Source organism: Thamnophis sirtalis, unplaced genomic scaffold (assembly GCF_051295495.1).
Source record: "Thamnophis sirtalis isolate CommonGarterSnake01/CBP01778 unplaced genomic scaffold, rThaSir2_p1.2 scaffold_12, whole genome shotgun sequence".
Classification (NCBI taxonomy): Eukaryota; Metazoa; Chordata; class Lepidosauria; order Squamata; family Natricidae; genus Thamnophis; species Thamnophis sirtalis.
The window spans coordinates 13,564,662-13,583,318 of NW_028261392.1; the positions used below are offsets into that span (position 1 = coordinate 13,564,662).

Below are 18,657 nucleotides of genomic sequence, written 5' to 3' on the forward strand. Positions count from 1 at the left end.
TGCGTCTTATACACTGAATGTAGCCCCACCCACCCATCGGCTCCAACCTTTTGGTCTCTGTCCCCAGCAATTTACCTCTTTGCAGCAAACAGGGGCTTGTGGAGGCTTCAATAAACCATAGCAGTCTCTAACAACTGATGATCGGGAGAAATTGAAAGTGAAACTTGCTGTTTGCTCCAGGAGGCAAATTGCCAGGAGGCAGATTTTGTTTTTTCTTGTGCTAATCAGGCTGTTTGCTGCAAGGAGGCAAGTCAACAACTATAAATGCCTATAGAACGTTCAAATTATCACACTTCTTTTTTAAAGACTGCTATATTATTGTTCTAGAGAACTTAACAAAATGAAGAAGCTTTTTAAAATAAATGCTTGATCTGATGAAGCCCGGTGCTATTGTTTTAAAAGTGCTATTCTTTTAAACAGCAGAGAATAACTATACTTCCAGAAAGCACATCAATTTTAACAGCATCTGTACAAGTATAGTCCGAAATATAACACCACAAACAGTGTAGATTTTTTGTACTGTTTGTTGCAAGGAAGCAAATTGCTGGGAGGCAGATATTTTCCCCTTGTTTTCCTCCCCCCAAATCTAGGTGCATCTTATACTTCGGAGGGTCTTATACTCCGAAAAATATGGTAATCTATGTTGGCTTTTGAGTAGAGTCAAGTAACAGAGATTTGGGGAAATGGTCCTTGAAGTCTGAGAGGCCCATCAGAGACCAACACAGACTGGTTGAGCTGTGTCAAAATGGGAAGGAAGCAGCTTCCTGCGTTCTAGGCAGCGCCCGCAGGGCCAAGGTTAACATTATGGGCTTCCCACAGGTTTATGTATGTGCTATTGCCATGGCCAATGTTGTTGGCAAAACTACCAGGACTTTGAAGCTAGGTGAGGTAGAGACCATCCGACCTCAGCCTTCAAAAACAGGGCAAGAGCACTCCAGATAGCCTATGATTGAAGAAGCAAGGAATGACATGATTTGTTTAGGGTTAGCCTAACAGAAGAGGAGTTAAAGTACAAGTGAGGACGATACAAAAGTTTTATTTTAAGATTTAGAATATGATTGTTAAAGATTTACACCCTGTATTTGCTCTGGGAAGTTGGGGTGTGTGTGGGGAGGTTTCAGGTGGGGAGGGTAGGTAAATATTTGTAAAAGCTTTTTAAATTTTCAATTAAAAAAAAAACAGGGCAAGAGCGAAGTGTGGGTCAAAACAGACCTCACCCCATTCCTAAGAGGTCCGTATAGGGGGGGGGCATAAGCACCCCAGTGTGCCTAATGTCCCTATTCCCCCCCCCGTCCCCATTCATCTGTATTTACTTCCTTCGTCCACGCTCATCTTCATACTTATATCTGCTATCTTGCCCACGTTTGACAAACAAGCAAATTAAAAATAAATAAAAATAAAATTTGGCACTTCCATCAGCCTCACTGCTCCATGTGATCAGACAGGAGGCAGAAATGAAAGTTATCGGAACCAAAAGATTTTTTTTCATTTTCTGATAGAATCGTGCTTCTGCTCCACTGGGGTGGCTGGCCAGCAGGAAGGAAATGCACAGGGTATTACAGCTCGTTCTTGATTTACAGAGCCAAGGTGGCGCAGTGGTTAAATGCAGCACTGCAGGCTACTGCTAGATCAGCAGTTCAGCGGTTCAAATCTCACCGGCTCAGGGTTGACTCAGCCTTCCATCCTTTCGAGGTGGGTAAAATGAGGACCCAGATTGTTGGGGGCAATATGCTGACTCTCTGTAAACCGCTTAGAGAGGCCTGAAAGGCCTATGAAGCGGTATATAAGTCTACTGCTATTGCTATTGCTATTGCTATCACAACTGAGCCCAGCATTTCTGTTGCTAAGCGAGATGGTTGCTAGGCAGGTGCCCCCCCCCCCGCTTTATGACTTTTCTTGCCACAGTTGTTAAGTGAATTGTTGCAGTCAGTGGTGAAATCTATTTGTTTTTTGCCATTGGTTTTGTGGGCATGGCTTGGGGGTGTGTCATGTGACTGGGTGGGCATGGCCAACTTTTTTCCACTTTTTAAAGCATTTTTACTACCAGTTCTGATGAATAGGTAGTTTAAAATGCTTTAAAAAGTGGGGGGGAAAGCTTCTGACAATTACACGGCTCATAGCTGAGTGTCACAGAACTTTTCCTCCCCCACTTTTTAAAGCTTTTTTTTAAAACTACGGTTCAGGCGAACTTTAGCATTTTTTGCTACCGGTTCAAACGAACCGGTAGCCAGCACCCCTGGTTGCAGTTATTAAGTTAGTAATAGAGTTGTTAAATGAATCTGGGCTTCCCCATTGACTTTGCTTGTCAGAAAGTCCCAAAAGGGAATCCCAAGCCCCCCCACCCGGGACAGCAGAACCGTCAAAAGTACATGTCAGTTGCCAAGGGTCTGGATCTCGATCACCTGACCACAGAGAGACTGCAATGGTCCTAAGAGTGGAAAACCATCAGAGGTCCCCTTTCCCAGTGCCATTGTGACTTTGGATGGTGACTAAACGGACAGTTGCAGGCCAAGGGCAAGCTCTGATTTGCTTCTGCAAAGATCCATCAAAACAGATGGAGCCAAGGTGGCACAGTGGTTAGGGTGCAGTGCTGCAGGCCACTTCAGCTGGCTGTTATCTGCAGTTCAGCGGTTCAAATCTCACCGGCTCAAGGTTGACTCAGCCTTCCATCCTTCCGAGGTGGGTGAAATGAGGACCCAGACTGTGGGGGGCGATATGCTGACTCAATTTGCTAAAAATCTGTAAACCGCTTAGAGAGGGCTGAAAGCCCTATGAAGCGGTATATAAGTCAAATAAACAAACAAACAAACAAATAAACAAACAAACAGGTTAGGGTCTGGAGAAAATGGCGGGGGAGGAGAAACATGCCTGTCACACTTTGGTTTCTCTTTGCCAGAACATTACGGGCAACTTTGCAAATGTGATCCACGGGTTGAATCCAAGCCACCTGACCGACCGAGTCGTTCACAGGAGCAAACGGATGATTTTGGATACTTTGGGAGTGGGTCTGGTGGGCACCAGAACTGACGTCTTCCAGAAGCTCATCCAGTACAGCAAGGTAAGAGGATCTGTTGCCTTAATTCTTCTCTGAAATCAGATTAACAGAGTTGGAAGGGACCTTGTAGGTCATCTAGTCCAATCCCCCACCCAAGGAGGAGACCCTATATTATTTCTGACAAATGGCAACCCAGTCTCTTCTTGAAAGCCTCCATTGATGAAGCTGCCACAATTTCTGAAGGCAACTTCTGTTCCATCAGTTGATTGCTCTCACTGTCAGAACATTTCTCCTGATTGAATCTCTCCTTGTTCAGTTTTTCCATCCATTATTCCTTATCTGGCCTTCGGGTGCCTTGGAAAAGAGTTTGACCCCGTCGTCTCTGTGGCAGCCTCTCAGATAATGGAACACTGCTATCATGTCTCCCCTGGTCTTTCTCTTCACTTGACTAGCCATGCCCAGTTCCTGTAACCGTTCATCATGTGTTTTAGCCTCCAGTTCCCTAATCATTCGGGTTGCTCTCCTCTGCACTTTTAACTAGAGTCTCAACACATTTTTATAGTGTGGTGACCAAAACTGGATGCAGTATTCTAGGTATGGTCTTACTAAGGCTTTATAGAGAGGTAATAGCACCTCACTTGATCTTCATTGATACCTTTTGGCCTAGGCAGTTATTTGGATGATCTTTTAAGGCAGGAGTGGGAAATTATGACCCTTTGAGGACCTGTGGACTTCAACTCCCAGAATTCTTAAGCCAGCATGGCTGGCTTAAGAATTCTGGGAGTTGCAGTCCACAGGTCCTCAAAGGGCCGTAGTTCCACTCCCGTTTTAAGATAACAGCCATGTATTTTTGCCACAGATTATCTTTATTGCTATTTCTTTCCCCAATGGAGATTAGCACAAAGTGGCCTTTTCTTTCCTCCGTTTACCTAAAGGGATATATCAATTCTCCCCCTCAGGATTCTTCTTCCTGGTTGGGCTGGCATGCGATAGATGAGGTAATGCGCCAGCCCCTTCCTCCAGCTAGAGGGAGCCTTTTCCTATCCAAGGACTCCGTTCCAAATAGCCTGATTTCCTCCCCCCCCCCGCCCCCAATGATAGCAAACATGGAGTCCATTATCAAACTGCTGCCTTTGGTCAGCATCCAACTCGTCCATGATGGAGATCTGTGCAGGTAAGTTCTGTGTAAGAGGGAGTAGGTCCCCTTGCAGTTGTCCTCTTTGTAGGAGATAACCAAGCTAAGCCGGAGAGCGGGGTCAAATGCACCATCAGTTTGGAGTCACTACGCTGCCGTAAGAGACCAAAGTCCAGCTTCCCTTGAAGTCCGTTGACTCTTATTGGTGCTAATCCACCTTGACCATTCGTAGTTCAGATTCCTGTGTATAGATGGCATGGAATAAACTTGAAGCGCTTTTGAACTTTATCCTGGTTTACTTTATCCTGGTCTTGGACTTGATGGATACACTGTTGTGCAACAACACCCCATACAAATTGTGCAACCATTTGCCTTGATCATTAGTAGATCAGATTCTTGTGTATAGCGTTGCTTGGAATAAATTTGAAGTACTTTTGAACTTTATCCTGGTTTACTTTATTCCGGTCTTGGACTTGATGGATACACTGTTGTGCAACAACACCCCATACAAATTGTGCAACAATTTGCCTTGATCATTAGTAGATCAGATTCTTGTGTATAGGGTTGCTTGGAATAAACTTGGAGTACTTTTGAACTTTATCCTGGTTTACTTAACTGTCTTGAACCCGATACTCTTGAATTTTGGAGTATCTGCTCTGGACCAATTTGCCTTGACCATTGATAGATCAGATTCTTGTTGCCTAGAATAAACTCGTAGTACTTTTGGACTCTGTTCTGGTTCCTGATTCCTTGTGCTTGATGCTCTTGGTGGAATGAGCCTGGGAAATAATAAAGAGAAGTAGTTGTTTCATTTCATATGCAGAAGTTCCTCCCAAACAAGATTGTGATTTATTTATTTTTTTCAGATTTACAGCTCGGATTCATCCAGTTCTGTCTGGGGATGCTCAACACTCAAGCTGCCTCCACTCTACGCAGCCTTGGTGAATGGTGTGGCGGTAAGAAGCCCTTGGTACTCCTTCCCTACCACCCTCTGATTCCACCTAGTTTTTGCTGGGAGAAAGTAGCTGGGGCCACTACTCCATCCATTTACTCTAAGCAGGGGCATGCTGGGAGCTGTGGAACCGTCATACATACATATGTGCCATTTTCCAAATGTTGGCAATGTGACCATGGGGATGCTGCAATCACGTGAAATGTGGTTATAAGTCACTTTTGTCAGTCAGTTTTTCATGTCAGCTCAAGGTGACCTGTGTAACAATGATGCGTTGCCAATTTTTTTACTACTGGATCGGGTGCGGTTGGGCGCGCGCTTCTGCGCATCCGGGTGGGAGGGTGGAGCTTCTTACCACCGCTACTACCGATTCACCTGATTTGGGTCGAACCGGGAGCAACTCACCTCTGTTATGTAGATGTCTTTCCTAATTTTGTCCACCCAACAAGGAGCCCGGAATATGTTCCGACCCTCAATGGGCACTGCAGAACTTTATACAGGCCCCACACGGGGAACGTTAGGATCCCAGAGTCAGGATTTGGGTTGGGTGATTGTGGTGGTGAGGTGTTTCTCCCATCATTGTGCCCAGTAATTTCCTTTTGGGATATCTCTTAAGAAAGAGAAAAGAGGGCAGGAGAGGAATATCACCTGCTGGATTTAATTAGGTTTTTCTTCCTTGGAACTTCCTGCTGCCTATTGGCGTTTTACTTCACCCTCATTATAGATGAGAGGCGTCAGACTCAATTTCATTGAGAGCCGCATCAGAGATGTGGTTGACCTTGGGGGGGGGGGCAGCTGGACGTGGGCGATTGGGTGGGGGTGGCCAGCTGGATGGGCATGGCCAGCTTGATGCCACTCCCCAAACTTCTGGCATGTTTTCTTTTTGTACTGGGTAGACCCGGCTGAAGCCAAGCTGGCCTCATCTTTTCTCTTCACACTCCCCGCGGGCCGGATCCAATCCCATTAGGGGCCGGATTTGGCCCACGGGTCTCGAGTTTGACATCCCTGCTATAGATGGCCTTGATGAGAAACCTTGATCATCTTGATTTCAGCACAAGGGAGATGATCCCCAAGTGGACTGAAAATGCAGGAGAGAAGGTGAAGCCCTTACCTCAGTTGCAACTCCCCCGACTCAAAATTTCTTCTCTCTTCCTCTGCTTCCCCCTTCACAGATACACTCCATGGATTTTGACGATACATGGCATCCCACCACCCATCCGTCGGGGCCAGTGTTGTCATCCCTCATGGCCGCTGCCGAAGGTGTGGCCGAAAAACAAAGGGTGTCTGGCTGCGACTTGCTCTTGGCGTTCAACGTTGGGATCGAGGTGCAAGGCAGACTGATGACCTTCTCCAAGGAGGCCAGCAATCTTCCTAAAAGGTCTGTTTTTGTTTTGTTTAACTTGTTCTAAAACAGGCCCCAGAAGGACCCTCCTGGGGTGGGCTTAATGGTCAGCCACGACTCTAATCTAGCATCGTCCAAGCTTCCTTTATTCCTATCTAAGCCGAGTGGGCTTCTTTGTTAGATGGTCATTACTTGAGGACAAGATCAGGGGTGAGTTCCAGATCCCGTCGCAACCGGTACACTGCGATGGGGCCGGGTGCCCACCTCGTGCACACGCACAGCGCACGCCACTGCCCTGCAACACTCCAGCTGCTCAGCGGAGATCGCGCAGGTGCCGTACGCTACGCGTGTGTGCGCAAACAGCCCGGTTGGCTTAAAATCAGGTAAGAAATGAAGAGTGGGCGGGTGGGCCCACCATAACACCGTTCCGGTACAGTGGCCGCTGCTCCCAGCTGCCACGGGTACACCCCTACCGGGGTGCACCACCTGGAACCCACCACTAGATCAGATGTGGCAGATCAGATCATTTATTGGCACCCCTTGCTGGGACACAAACTATTGTTCTCTTTGCGCTTAGGTGATGTACAGTCTTTGACTTACAACAGTTTTTTTGTGGCCATTCAAAGTTACAACAGCATTGAAAAAAGTTACTTATAGTCAAACTTTCCAGGCTGAGGGATTCACCAGGAATGTCGAGAAGGAGAGTTCTGTAGGTCAGGGGTCTCTAACCCACCAGTCTGTGGGCCGGCAGTAGTCCATGGCATGCCAGAAACCAGGCTGTGTAAACATGCGCAGCCCATCCGCGGATTGAAGGCAGCACGTAAAACCATGCCCCCTTGGGTCCACAGAAAATCCTCTGTCCACAGAACTGGTCCTCACTGCCTTTCTTCTGCTCACGGATGTTATTTTGATTTTTACAGGTTCCACCCGCCCTCCATTCTTGGCACCATGGGAAGCGCTGCAGCCACCGCGAAGCTCTTGGGCCTCGACCAACGCAAGTGCAAGGAAGCCCTGGCGGTAGCCGCCTCTTATGCCGGTGCCCCACTGGCCAACGCAGCCACGCAGACCAAACCGCTTCACATGGGCAACGCCAGTCGGCACGGTGTGGAAGCGGCTCTCCTGGCCTCTCTGGGCCTGCAAGCCAGCAAGCGGATTCTGGACCTCGAGTCAGGCTTTGGGGCCTTTTACATGGATTACCTACCTCAGACATTGCCCAGCCTCCAGTCCTACTCTTGGTTGCTGGACCAACAAGACGTGGCCTTCAAGAGCTTCCCGGCGCATCTGGGGACACACTGGATGGCCGAAGCTGCCCTGGCGGTAAGGAAGCATCTTGCCCGGAGTGGGGAACCTCTGTCCACTACCCGCATCAAGGCCATCGTGCTTGATGTCCCCAGTATTAAATATGTCGATCGGCCATTTCCTTCTTCCGAACACGAAGCCAGGCACTCCTTCCAGTTTGCTGCCTGCACAGCACTGCTGGATGGCTTCATCTCAGTCGAATCCTTCACGCCGCAGAGACTGTCCAGGCCGGAGTTGAATGACCTCCTCCAAAAAACCAGCCTGGAGCATTCTCCGGATAACCTCCCCAGCTTCAACAGCCTTTACTGCGGAGTCAAAATCATCCTCCAGGATGGAGACACCTGGGCAGAGCGTTGCGAAACCTTCTATGGGCACTGGAGGAAGCCCCTGAGCCACGAGGATTTGGTGAAGAAGTTCCATGCCAATGCCGCTGCCGCGGTCTCCCCAGAAGTGGCCGAAAGCATCGTGGACACGGTTGATAAGCTGGAATCCCTGGACGACTGCAGGGAGCTATTCTCACTTCTTCGAGGAGCTGAGCTGACAAAAGATTTGCGGCAACGCAAGAGGGAAACTTTGTGAGATCTACCTGGTCCCAGAAGGACCTTCCTGGCCTGCACTTCATGGTCAGCTATGACCCAGCTTCATCGATTCCTGTCTAACCTTAGTACCTCGACTTACAACACTTCATTTAGTGACCGTTGAAAGTTACAACAGACTGAAAAACGTGACATGACAATTTGTCAGAGTTACCTTTGCATGATCATGCGTCCAAAATCCAGGTACTTGGCAACTGTTTCATACTTACGACCATTGCTGTGTCCTGGGTGTGTGTCCCCTTTTGCGACCTTCTGACAAGTCAACGGGGAAGCCAGATTAACAACCGTGTTACTAATTTAAGGACCTGGTTTGCCCTTAGGGCCGTTTTTTTGCCCTCCAGAGCATTCAGGAGGGCAAAAAACAGCCGAAAAAGAAGGCAGAACTCAGCTGGCCAGCGCATGCAGGCGCACTGGAGCTGAGAAGGCAACACCTCATGTACACTAACAAATGGCTCCATGTGCCACCCCTGGCACATGTGCCATAGGTTCACCCTCATGGGGCTAGAGAATAGAAGCCAAAACAAGAAATAAAAGTTGTAAAAGTTATTAATTATAATACGAAGAAAAATGTATGTATGTAAAATTTGATGACATGCATTATACTATTAGATTACAATATAATTATTACATTAGCATATAGAATTGTTAAAATCTACGAGAAGGCAATAATCGAACAGTAAACTACAAAAATGGATTAAGCATGTTGATACGGGAAGCTGTAAAATTATATTATATTGTTATGCTGTTTGTGTTTTTATCTGTTTGTATTTGTGTTTGTATTTTTCTTGGTTTTTTTTCCCTTTTCCTTTTTTAGTTGTTTTTTTTTTAAACTTGAAAATGTTCAATAAAAACTATTAAAAAAAAGAATGGCGGCTTTTCTTTTAAATATCCTGTAAAAAGAACCACTTTCATCTGGATTCTTCTCATTTATTTCTGAGCTCTTTCTATAAGCTCGTTCTAGAAAGCAACAGACCCCTGAAAGTCAGCTGGGTGGCTTTGGGCCAGTCACTCTCGGAGTCCAATCCACTGACAGGGTTGTGGTTAGGGGGCAAATCAGAGGAGGAGGAAGGTCTATTGGATACACGTGCCTCCTTGAGTTTATTGTATAACTGATTAAGGTGGGACATAAATGAATGAATGAATGAAACAAAGAAAATAACATGCTCTAGGGGAAACAGGCATGAAGCCACCCATCCATCCATCCATAAAAAAATAAATAGAATAGAATAAAATACAAAACAATATATTAAAACAAAATAAAGTAAATAAAATAATAAATAAAATAATAAAATACAATAAATACAATAAAAAATAAATAAAATAAATAAAATAAATAAAATAAATAAAATAAATAAAATAAATAAAATAAATAAAATAAATAAAATAAATAAAATAAATAAAATAAATAAAATAAATAAAATAAATAAAATAAATAAAATAAATAAAATAAATAAAATAAATAAAGTAAAATAAAATAAATAAAATAAATAAATAAAAAAATAAATAAAAAAATAAATAAAATAAAACAACATGCTCTAGGGCCGTGATGGCGAACCTGTGGAAGTTTTAAAGAAGAGATTGGAAAACCGTTTGCCTGAAATGGTGTAGGGTTTCCTGCCTAAGCAGGGGGTTGGACTAGAAGGCCTCCAAGATCTCTTCCAAATCTGTTATTCTATTCCCATTCCCAATTCCATTCCATTCCATTAATCTCCAAACACGCATGGCCAATAAAACTATTCTACTCCTATTCTACTCTACTCAATTCCAATCACACACTGCCAATAAAGGTACTCTACTCCTATTCTACTCATTTCTTTTTTTAAATAAATCTTTTTATTAAACATTCTTGAAAAAAAACCATAAACTTTTACAAGTGTTTAGTTCCCCCCCAGCCCCCCCAACCTTCCCCCTCCCCCCGACTTCCCAGAACCAATATAGGGTATAAATCTTTAGCAAAGAGAATCTAAGATACAGTTTAAGAAAACAAAACCCCAAAAAGATGGCGAACAACGTATTTCCATTGAACTCTAGCTCCTCCTTGCTGGACTAACTCTAAATAATTTATAATTCCTGTTCTTTAATCATAAACTATCTGGAGTTTCTTAGTCCCGTATTTGTTTTGAGTATAGTCAATCCATCTTTTCCACTCCAGTTTGTATCTCTCATTTGAATGGTCCTTAAGATATGCAGATATTTTGGCCATCTCTGCTAGGTTTGTTACTTTCAATGTCCATTCTTGAATAGTAGGCAAATCTTCCTTCTTCCAGTATTGCGCCACCAACAATCTAGCTGCAGTTATTAAATGCAATATCAGATTAGTCTCTACAACTGTACAATCAGTAATTATGCCTAACAAAAATAACTGAGGGGTAAACTTTATCCTTTTTTAAAGAACATTTTGCATAATCCACCATATTTTAATCCAAAATGCTTTAACCTTTTTGCAAATCCACCATATATGAAAATATGTAGCATCCATACACTCACATCTCCAGCATTTAGGTTGTAAGTTCTGATACATAGAAGCCATTTTTTAAGGATCTAAATGCCATCTATAAAACATCTTATACAATTTTTCTCTCAAGTTTTGGGCCTGTGTAAACTTTACATTTCTCACCCATATCTTTTCCTATGTATCCAGCATTATTGGTTCTTCAACATTTTGAGCCCATTTAATCATGCAGTCTTTAACTAGTTCTGTTTCTGAGTCAATTTCTATTAATACATTATATAATCTCTTTATATGCATTGGGCTTTGATCTCTAATTTGTTTAAGTAAATTATCCTCGACTTGCATAAAGCCAATTTTTTGATCTATTTCCCATCTAGCCTGTAACTGCCCGTATTGAAACCATGTTTGAATTACTTTTTCCTTTTTTAGTACATCCAAGGGTTTCAGTTGTAGTACACCTCTTTCTACAGTAAGAAGCTGTCTATAAGTAGTTACATCCTGTTTTTGTACTATATTCATATTTTCTATTGCATGTCTAGGGATAGCCCACATAGTTATCTTATCATTTAATTTGTATTGATATTTTTTCCAAACCCGCAGTAGAGCATTCCTTAAAATATGGCTTTTAAAATTCTTATTCACCTTTTTGTTGTATAGCAAATAAGCATGCCAGCCATATACCAAATCATACCCTTCAATATTAAGTATTCTATCACCTGTTAAATTAACCCAGTCACTAATTATAGACAGAACTACTGCATCATAATATAGTTTTAAATTGGGTAATTTCAAGCCTCCTCTTTCACGCACATCTTGCATTATTTTTAGTTTTACTCTCGGCTTCTTCCCTACCCATACAAATTTATTAATACCCTTCTGCCATTCTAGCAGGCTTGCATCTTTTTTAAGTATTGGTAATGTTTGAAAAAGAAATTAAAAATTTAGGTAAAATATTCATTTTCACTGCTGCTATTCTTCCCACACACTGCCAATAAAGGTACTCTACTCCTATTCTACTCATTTCTAATCACACACTGCCAATAAAGCTACTCCACTCCTATTCTACTCCACTCATTTCCAAATCACACATGGCCAAAAAAAGCTCCTCTACTTCTACTCTACTCATTTCCAATCACAAATGGTCAATAAAGCTCCTCTACTCCACTCATTTCCAACCACACAAGCCCAATAAAACTATCCTACTCCCATTCCATTCTAGTCTCTACGTTTTAGCTTCATTCCCAACCGGCGCACCCTACAAAGAAATCTTTCCCCAGCCCAACTCATCTCCAGGACGGCCAGGCTCGTCCCCGCCCACTCCCCTGTCATGTGCCTCTCCGGGACCCGACTCAGCTGACGGCGGAAGCGCGCACGCTCTGGAACTGCCGCGCAAACCGGAGCGGTTTCAGTCTCCTGGGCGCCCGGGATGGCGCAGCGGACGGCGCTCCGGTTGCTGCCGCTGCTGCTTTTGCCGCCGTTGCTGTTGCTACCGCCGGGCGGCCGGGCGAAGGTGTGCGAGGGCCAGGGCCGCTGGCCGGTTCCATACAGGCGAGTCTCGGGGGCGGAAGCGGTGCAGGGCTCGGTTGGTGGGAGGCAGAGCGGGGAAGCCCTTTCTGCCGGGCGGGCTTGGAGAGATTACGCCTTCTCTCTCGTCCCGCAGGCGCTTCGATGGCCGTCCCCGGCCGGATCCCTTCTGCCAGGCGCGGTACACCTTCTGCCCCAGCGGCTCTGCCTTGCCGGAGATGCGGGAGACGGACGTCCTGGCCGTGTATCGCTTGCAGGCGCCCGTCTGGGAGTTCAAATACGGAGGGCTTCTGGGCCACCTGGTAGGACCGTTCCCTCCTGCCCTTCCGCGCTCACCCCGGAGTAAAAATCCCGAGGTTGATTGGGTTGGGAGTTCCACCTTTCCCCGGGAGGCCCAGGACTACCGCGGAGGGTTTGTCCGGTTGGTATGGAAGGAGCCCCGAGAATAGAATGGAGGGAGTTAGGAGTTAAGAGTACCTTTATTGGCTATGTGGTGGAAACTAATCAAGGAGAGAAGCAACTTAGTATTAAGGAGAAATTTCCTGACTGTTAGAACAATTAATCAGTGAAACTTGCCTCTGGAGCCGAGGTGGCGCAGTGGTTAGGGTGCAGTACTGCAGCCACTTCAGCTGACTGCAGTTCTGTAGTTCGGTGGTTCAAATCTCACCGGCTCAAGGTTGACTCAGCCTTCCATCCTTCCGAGGTGGGCGTGGGGGTGATACGCTTAGAGAGGACTGAAAGCCTAGCTAAGTCTAACTGCTATTAATATTGCTATTAGTTGTGAATGCTCCAACACTGGAGTTTTAAAGATGTTGGATAATCATTTGTCTGAAGTGGTGTAAGGTTTCTGCCTGAGCAGGGGGTTGGACTAGAAGACCTCCAAGGTCCCTTCCAACTCTGTTATTCCATTCCATTCCATTCTATTCGTGATTGCAAATGAGTAGAGTAGAAGTAAGAATAGGAGTAAGAGTAGAGTAGAATAGCAGAATTGGAACGGACTTTGGAGGTCTTTTAGTTCAAACCCACCACCCCCTTAGGCAGGAAAACCCTACACTACTTCAAACAAATGGTTGTCCAATCTTTTCTTAAAAGCTTCCAGCGATGGAGCACCCACAACTTCTGGAGGCAAGTTGTTCCACTGGTTAATTGTTCTCAACGGTTAGGAAATTTCTCCTTAGTTCTAGGTTACAAGTTCTATTTCTTTTCTTTTTTTTGGAAGAGCCAATTTCAGCACGAAAACAAAGATGCTTCTTTTTCAAATGGACATTTGGAAATGTTTTCAAACAGACCATGATTTAGTTATTTGCCTAATATGGATCCCACCTGTATTATTTTTAGAAAGAACTCAAGGCGGTGAACATATCCAAGTCATCTTCCTTTCTCCTCTTTTTACCCACAACAACAACCCGGGAAACTATGATTTTTTTTCCCTTTGAAACCAAAGCGCTGATTGTGCTAAATTGGGTTGGTGGGAACCTTGCAGCTTTTTAAAACCCTGATAGAATATTTGCCTGTTTTGCTTTTTCCTGAGTTTGGGCAGGGTGTGTGTTTGTGTGTGTGTGTGTGTGTAAAACGTAGCTTAGTTACCGCCTCTGTAACTTGTTTGTTTCCTTTCCCAGAAAATTATGCACGATGCTGTGGGCTTCAGAAGCGCCTTGACTGGGAAGAACTACACAATGGAGTGGTACGAGTTGTTCCAGCTTGGCAACTGCACCTTCCCACACCTGCGGCCTGAGGACCCCGCCCCCTTCTGGTGCAACCAGGGGGCGGCCTGTTTCTATGAAGGGATTGAGGATGCCCACTGGAAGGAAAATGGCACCCTGGTCCAGGTGACTACAATTTCAGGTAAATAGGTGTAACTCATTGTAGATATATGAGTGGCTACCTGCTGCTCATGTTCTAAACTCTGTCCGTCCACCCACTTTAAATAGCCTTGACTCCAATGGCTAAATCAAAACAGAAGACCTTTCTATTCTTTCCTGGAGTAGCCTCAAGAACATCATAAAACATTAAGCATCTCTCTCTCTCTCTCTCTCCCTCCCTCCACCCGCCTATCATCTATCTATCTATCTATCTATCTATCTATCTATCTATCTATCTATCTATCTATCATCTATCTAATCTAGCATCTGTCTGCCTGTCTTTCTGTTTGTCTATCTAGCATCTATCCCTCCCTGGCTTCTTTGGCAGCTACTGCACACTGCTGGCTCATATTTAAATGGTTGTCCACAGGACTCCAAGATCCCTCTCACAGTTACTATTATTGAGCAAGATGCCACCTATACTGTACCTGTGCATTTCTTGCCTAAATGTAGAACTATACGTAGAATTATTTTGGAGAAATAGAATCTGCAGTTGTGCAAGAAAGTTTCTAAAATACAACTGTGTTTTGCCCCCTTCCATTTTTAGGAGCTATCTTCAATCAAATGGCAAAATGGGTGAAATACGACAATGAAACTGGCATTTACTATGAGACCTGGATGGTTAAAAGCAGCCCAGAAAAAAATTCCCGGGTCTGGTTTGAAGCTTACGAGTGCTCCAAATTCGTACTACGGACCTACCAGAAGCTGGCTGAGCTGGGGGCCGTTTTCAAGAAGATCCAAACGAATTACACAACCATTACTCTTTTCAGCGGAGAGCCTGTTTGCCTGGGCAATGAGACGACTCTCTTTGGGCCGCTGGGGAACAAATCCATGGCGTTAGCGATTAGGAACTTCTACTTGCCCTTCAAACCGTATCATTCGGTGAAGGAGTTCTTCCTTAACCTATTGAAGATACTCGAGGAGGTCGTTCTGGATCGTCGGTTTTACTTGTTTTACAATCTGGAATATTGGTTTTTGCCCATGAAATACCCCTATCTGAAAATAGAGTATGAAGAAATCCCATTGCCTAACTCAAATGCTACCAAATTCGATGCGTAATTCTTGCCCGTTTTAAGCCATTCTCGGTGGGCTCGAATCCCTTTGTAAGATGGTGTCCGTCTCGCCAAATTCTGGCTTTGTGGCAGCGTTAAGGAGCAGGATGGTTTTAACTGGGTCTTTAATTCACCTCTATTACGGTCTGTTTCAGTGGAATCACGCTTTGGCGGATAGCGGTGCGGTAGGATCACAAGGATGAGTGGCTGTGGATGATTGTAGTTGTAGTCTAATAGAGGCCGGGGAACGTCAGATTAAGTTTTGCATTTCTCTTCCTTGACGAATGTCTTTGAATGGCAAATACTGGAAGTTTGTAGAACGCTGGGTGGATCCAAAACAACGGTGCCTCGAACCTGTTAGCAGTGGGCAATTTGTCAGATGAAAGTAAGCAAGCACTGATGATGTTACCTAGCTTGGTAATGAAACAGTCTGCAAGAAAACCACCAAGGCCAGAGAGCACTGAGGACCCCACAGAAAGTAAGCTAGTAAGCCCCTGCAGGAGAAGATCGAAAGATTGATCCTGTAACGTCTTAAATAAAATTCATGCCTGAATGACCGCATATGGTATTCAGGAATGCAGAGAATGGTACACAGGCTTTCAACGCTTGATACTCAGTTGATCAGCAGTTATCCATTTCCCTAGATGGGTACACAGAGGATTGTAAACTTTGGCACGTGCCTCTGTAGCCATACATCAATATTTGGTACGGATTAACAACTGCATTAAGTGTTCCTCCTCCCACATCCTATCTAAGAACACAACAGAACAAGAGTTGGAAGGGTTCTGTAGGTCATCTAGTCCAACCCCTGCCCAAGCAGGAGACCCTACCCCATTTGTGACCGATGGCAATCCAGCCTTTTCTTGAACCTGAGATCCAAATTTAGCAAGCTCGGCACAGCAGTCCTGTGGCAGCTGGCGGGCCACAACAAAGAGGTTATAAATGTGAGGATTGGTTGTAGAGTTACTTTTTCATCATCATCATAATTACAAATGGTTGCTAAACAAGGCTGTTGCTAAGCAAGGGCTACTTTGCAGAGACTGGAAATTGTTTGCACAGATTAAATTCTTTGATTGTGAAAAATAAATGGCTTCAAGATACTTCTGGGTTTCTATCTTTGATACGCTGGTGTTTATGATTACAAAAGCCTCTGCTAAATGTGTTCGGGAGTTAAAAAAAAAATTGGAAGTTAATCTCCCCCCATCAGATTCTAGTCTGGTTAGAAAGGAGGTGCAAAAAATTATTAAATTTCTATGCCGCTCATCACACTGATGCTGCGACTTTGGGCAGCTTTATAATGCCTGGGAGTGGCTTTCTTTTGTGGCTTTTGCTAACAATCCAATTTTTTCCTCAGAAGCTAGAAAAATGAACTAAAGCAGTTTTACCCCTTACGAGATTCCCTTTTAATAGCAATGACCCTTAGGCTTATATCCCACATCATAGCCCTCTCTAAGCAGTTTACATAGCCAGCCTATTGCCCTTAATAATCTGGGTCCTGATTTTACTGACCTCGGAAAGATGGAAGGCTGAATCCACTTTCAGCCGGTCAGGATTGAACTCCTAGCAGAGGGCAGAGGTAACCTGCAATATACTGCATTCTAATCATTGTGCCACCACGGCTTTTTAAGACCCCTGCTTCTAAAGGGTCTTAATTTGTTTGCTTAGCCTGTTTGCGTTGGAAAGAGGAAACACTTTCCTGTATGATTAGGAAATGAGTGTTTTGGTGACTTCCTCTGGCATTCATAGGTTGCCTTTTCCTCAGTTTCAGTGTGGTAGAATTTCTAGAGCAGTGTTTCTCAACCTTGGCCACTTGAAGATGTCTGGACTTCAACTCCCAGAATTCCCCAGCCAGCATTCGCTGGCTGGGGAATTCTGGGAGTTGAAGTCCAAACATCTTCAAGTAGCCAAGGTTGAGAAACACTGTTCTAGAGACTCTTCCTGTGAGGCAAAATGTCTTGATGACAAGAACTCAAAATCAAAAATCAAAATCAAAGATCTCAAATCACGTTCCTGCGATCTCTGTCTTAATTACCATGGGAAAAAAAGCTAATAATATTGGGAGTGGTCACGTGATGCCCACGTATTGTACGTATTGTAATCATGTTTACAAATTGACCCAAGTGTATGTATGGTCTTTGCTGGGAAACTTCTCATTTTGCATTTTTTGTGCAGATGAAAAAAATACAACCCCTACCTCTACCCAGGTACCCGTGGGATCAGCTGCTCAGCCAACTCTCCTTGAAGAGACCTGCTTCAAGCAGAGATGGTCCTACCAATTTCTAAGCAGTTCTCAGGTCCACTCATATCCCTCGTCTTGAACCCTGCTCCGTAATGCTAAATAAACCCTACCCTCTCTTGGATGCTTGCTCACAAGGGGAACTTAGACAGGAAACAAATTTTTAGCCTTCTCATGTTTACAAAGGTAAGCAATGTCCATATTCACTTATCAGAAAAGCTTTTGCGGGGTGTGAGGCAATTCAGTTTAAGCCTTCCCCAGTTTTTCACGCTCCTCCTTTTAAGCTGTCAAAATATGTGTAGAAAGACAGGCAAAAAGAAGAATCACATGAACTTATGGAAACAAGCAAACTTTTTTTTGTCTTTTTTAAAAACAACCAACCAACTAGAACTAAGACACACAACACTACATTAAATTCCAATCAAATTTAGCTCCTAAATGGACATCATTCACATACCTTGACAAAACTGTGCTTACATGTTCTATGCTCAATTTCTTCAACCGTCGCATTAGAATTAGACATTTGCAGTTAAGTATTTACACCTTTCACAGAATAACAATGAATGGTTGGTTTTCTAATTACCAGACGATTAAAATACAAAATGAATAATCGGGAAAGCTGGTCTTTTTTGCAATACCTGTACAGAAAGTTGCCAAAAATACTCATCAGCTGCAGAGAAACAAGTCATCCGGCTCTGTTTGAATCCTAATCATTTTAACAAAGTTGTTTAATACTGAAGGGTAAAACCTTAAAGCCTGCTAAACCCATTCACTTGCTCTTATCTTTCTCCGTTTCATCGTGAAGGTGACTGCTATGAAATTTCTTTTAGACACAGGCTACAAATGAAAGGTGTGGTGGGAAGGAACAGCTGATCTGTTAATGTCAGATTTTTGAAATGGGATTTAAGGTATAGGGATGCTTTTGCACCTGAAAAGCCATTCTTTTTTGTCACCGTTGCAACACCTCCAAATTGACCTTAGGTTGACTGGCAAAAGAATCAGTGCCTGAGATCAGACCATTTTGAGTGTGTGCTGGAGTCATACCATTTTCCATTCAATGGTCTATTAGAGTCACTGAGGGCCCAAGCTGATTACTAGCAACTTCTTGTATTTTTGTTGCCTTTCAACCTGTGGAAGTCATAGGATTTACTCTAAAAGACTTTCACAAATGGCTTCCATTCTTAGAAAACTTGTATAGCGCATCTTAAAAAG

At 44.1% G+C, this 18,657-nt stretch overlaps 2 protein-coding genes across 2 annotated transcripts; both read left to right on the plus strand.

The window, feature by feature from the left end:
• Positions 1-2,845: 2,845 nt before the first annotated feature.
• Positions 2,846-9,116, plus strand: ACOD1 (aconitate decarboxylase 1). The gene is made up of 4 exons (XM_014065128.2): positions 2,846-3,058; positions 4,997-5,086; positions 6,255-6,460; positions 7,345-9,116. The coding sequence occupies exons 1-4, from the start codon at positions 2,846-2,848 to the stop codon at positions 8,300-8,302; spliced, it is 1,467 nt and encodes a 488-aa protein (XP_013920603.2). The 3' UTR covers positions 8,303-9,116.
• Positions 9,117-12,122: 3,006 nt separating this feature from the next.
• CLN5 (CLN5 lysosomal BMP synthase) lies at positions 12,123-16,309 on the plus strand. Its single transcript, XM_087726288.1, has 4 exons — positions 12,123-12,319; positions 12,432-12,597; positions 13,915-14,140; positions 14,705-16,309. Exons 1-4 carry the CDS (start codon positions 12,198-12,200, stop codon positions 15,214-15,216), a joined length of 1,026 nt encoding a protein of 341 aa, XP_087582414.1. The 5' UTR covers positions 12,123-12,197; the 3' UTR covers positions 15,217-16,309.
• Positions 16,310-18,657: the final 2,348 nt, after the last annotated feature.

Excerpts from the sequence above, each read along its gene's own strand:
- ACOD1 (XM_014065128.2), top strand. The coding sequence starts at position 2,846 with ATGGCGGGGGAGGAGAAACATGCCTGTCACACTTTGGTTTCTCTTTGC. Across the intron at positions 3,059-4,996 it reads AGCTCATCCAGTACAGCAAG|ATTTACAGCTCGGATTCATC; the intron begins GTAAGAGGATCT and ends TATTTTTTTCAG. Across the intron at positions 6,461-7,344 it reads GCCAGCAATCTTCCTAAAAG|GTTCCACCCGCCCTCCATTC; the intron begins GTCTGTTTTTGT and ends TGATTTTTACAG.
- CLN5 (XM_087726288.1), top strand. The coding sequence starts at position 12,198 with ATGGCGCAGCGGACGGCGCTCCGGTTGCTGCCGCTGCTGCTTTTGCCG. Across the intron at positions 12,320-12,431 it reads CGCTGGCCGGTTCCATACAG|GCGCTTCGATGGCCGTCCCC; the intron begins GCGAGTCTCGGG and ends CTCGTCCCGCAG. Across the intron at positions 12,598-13,914 it reads GAGGGCTTCTGGGCCACCTG|AAAATTATGCACGATGCTGT; the intron begins GTAGGACCGTTC and ends TTCCTTTCCCAG.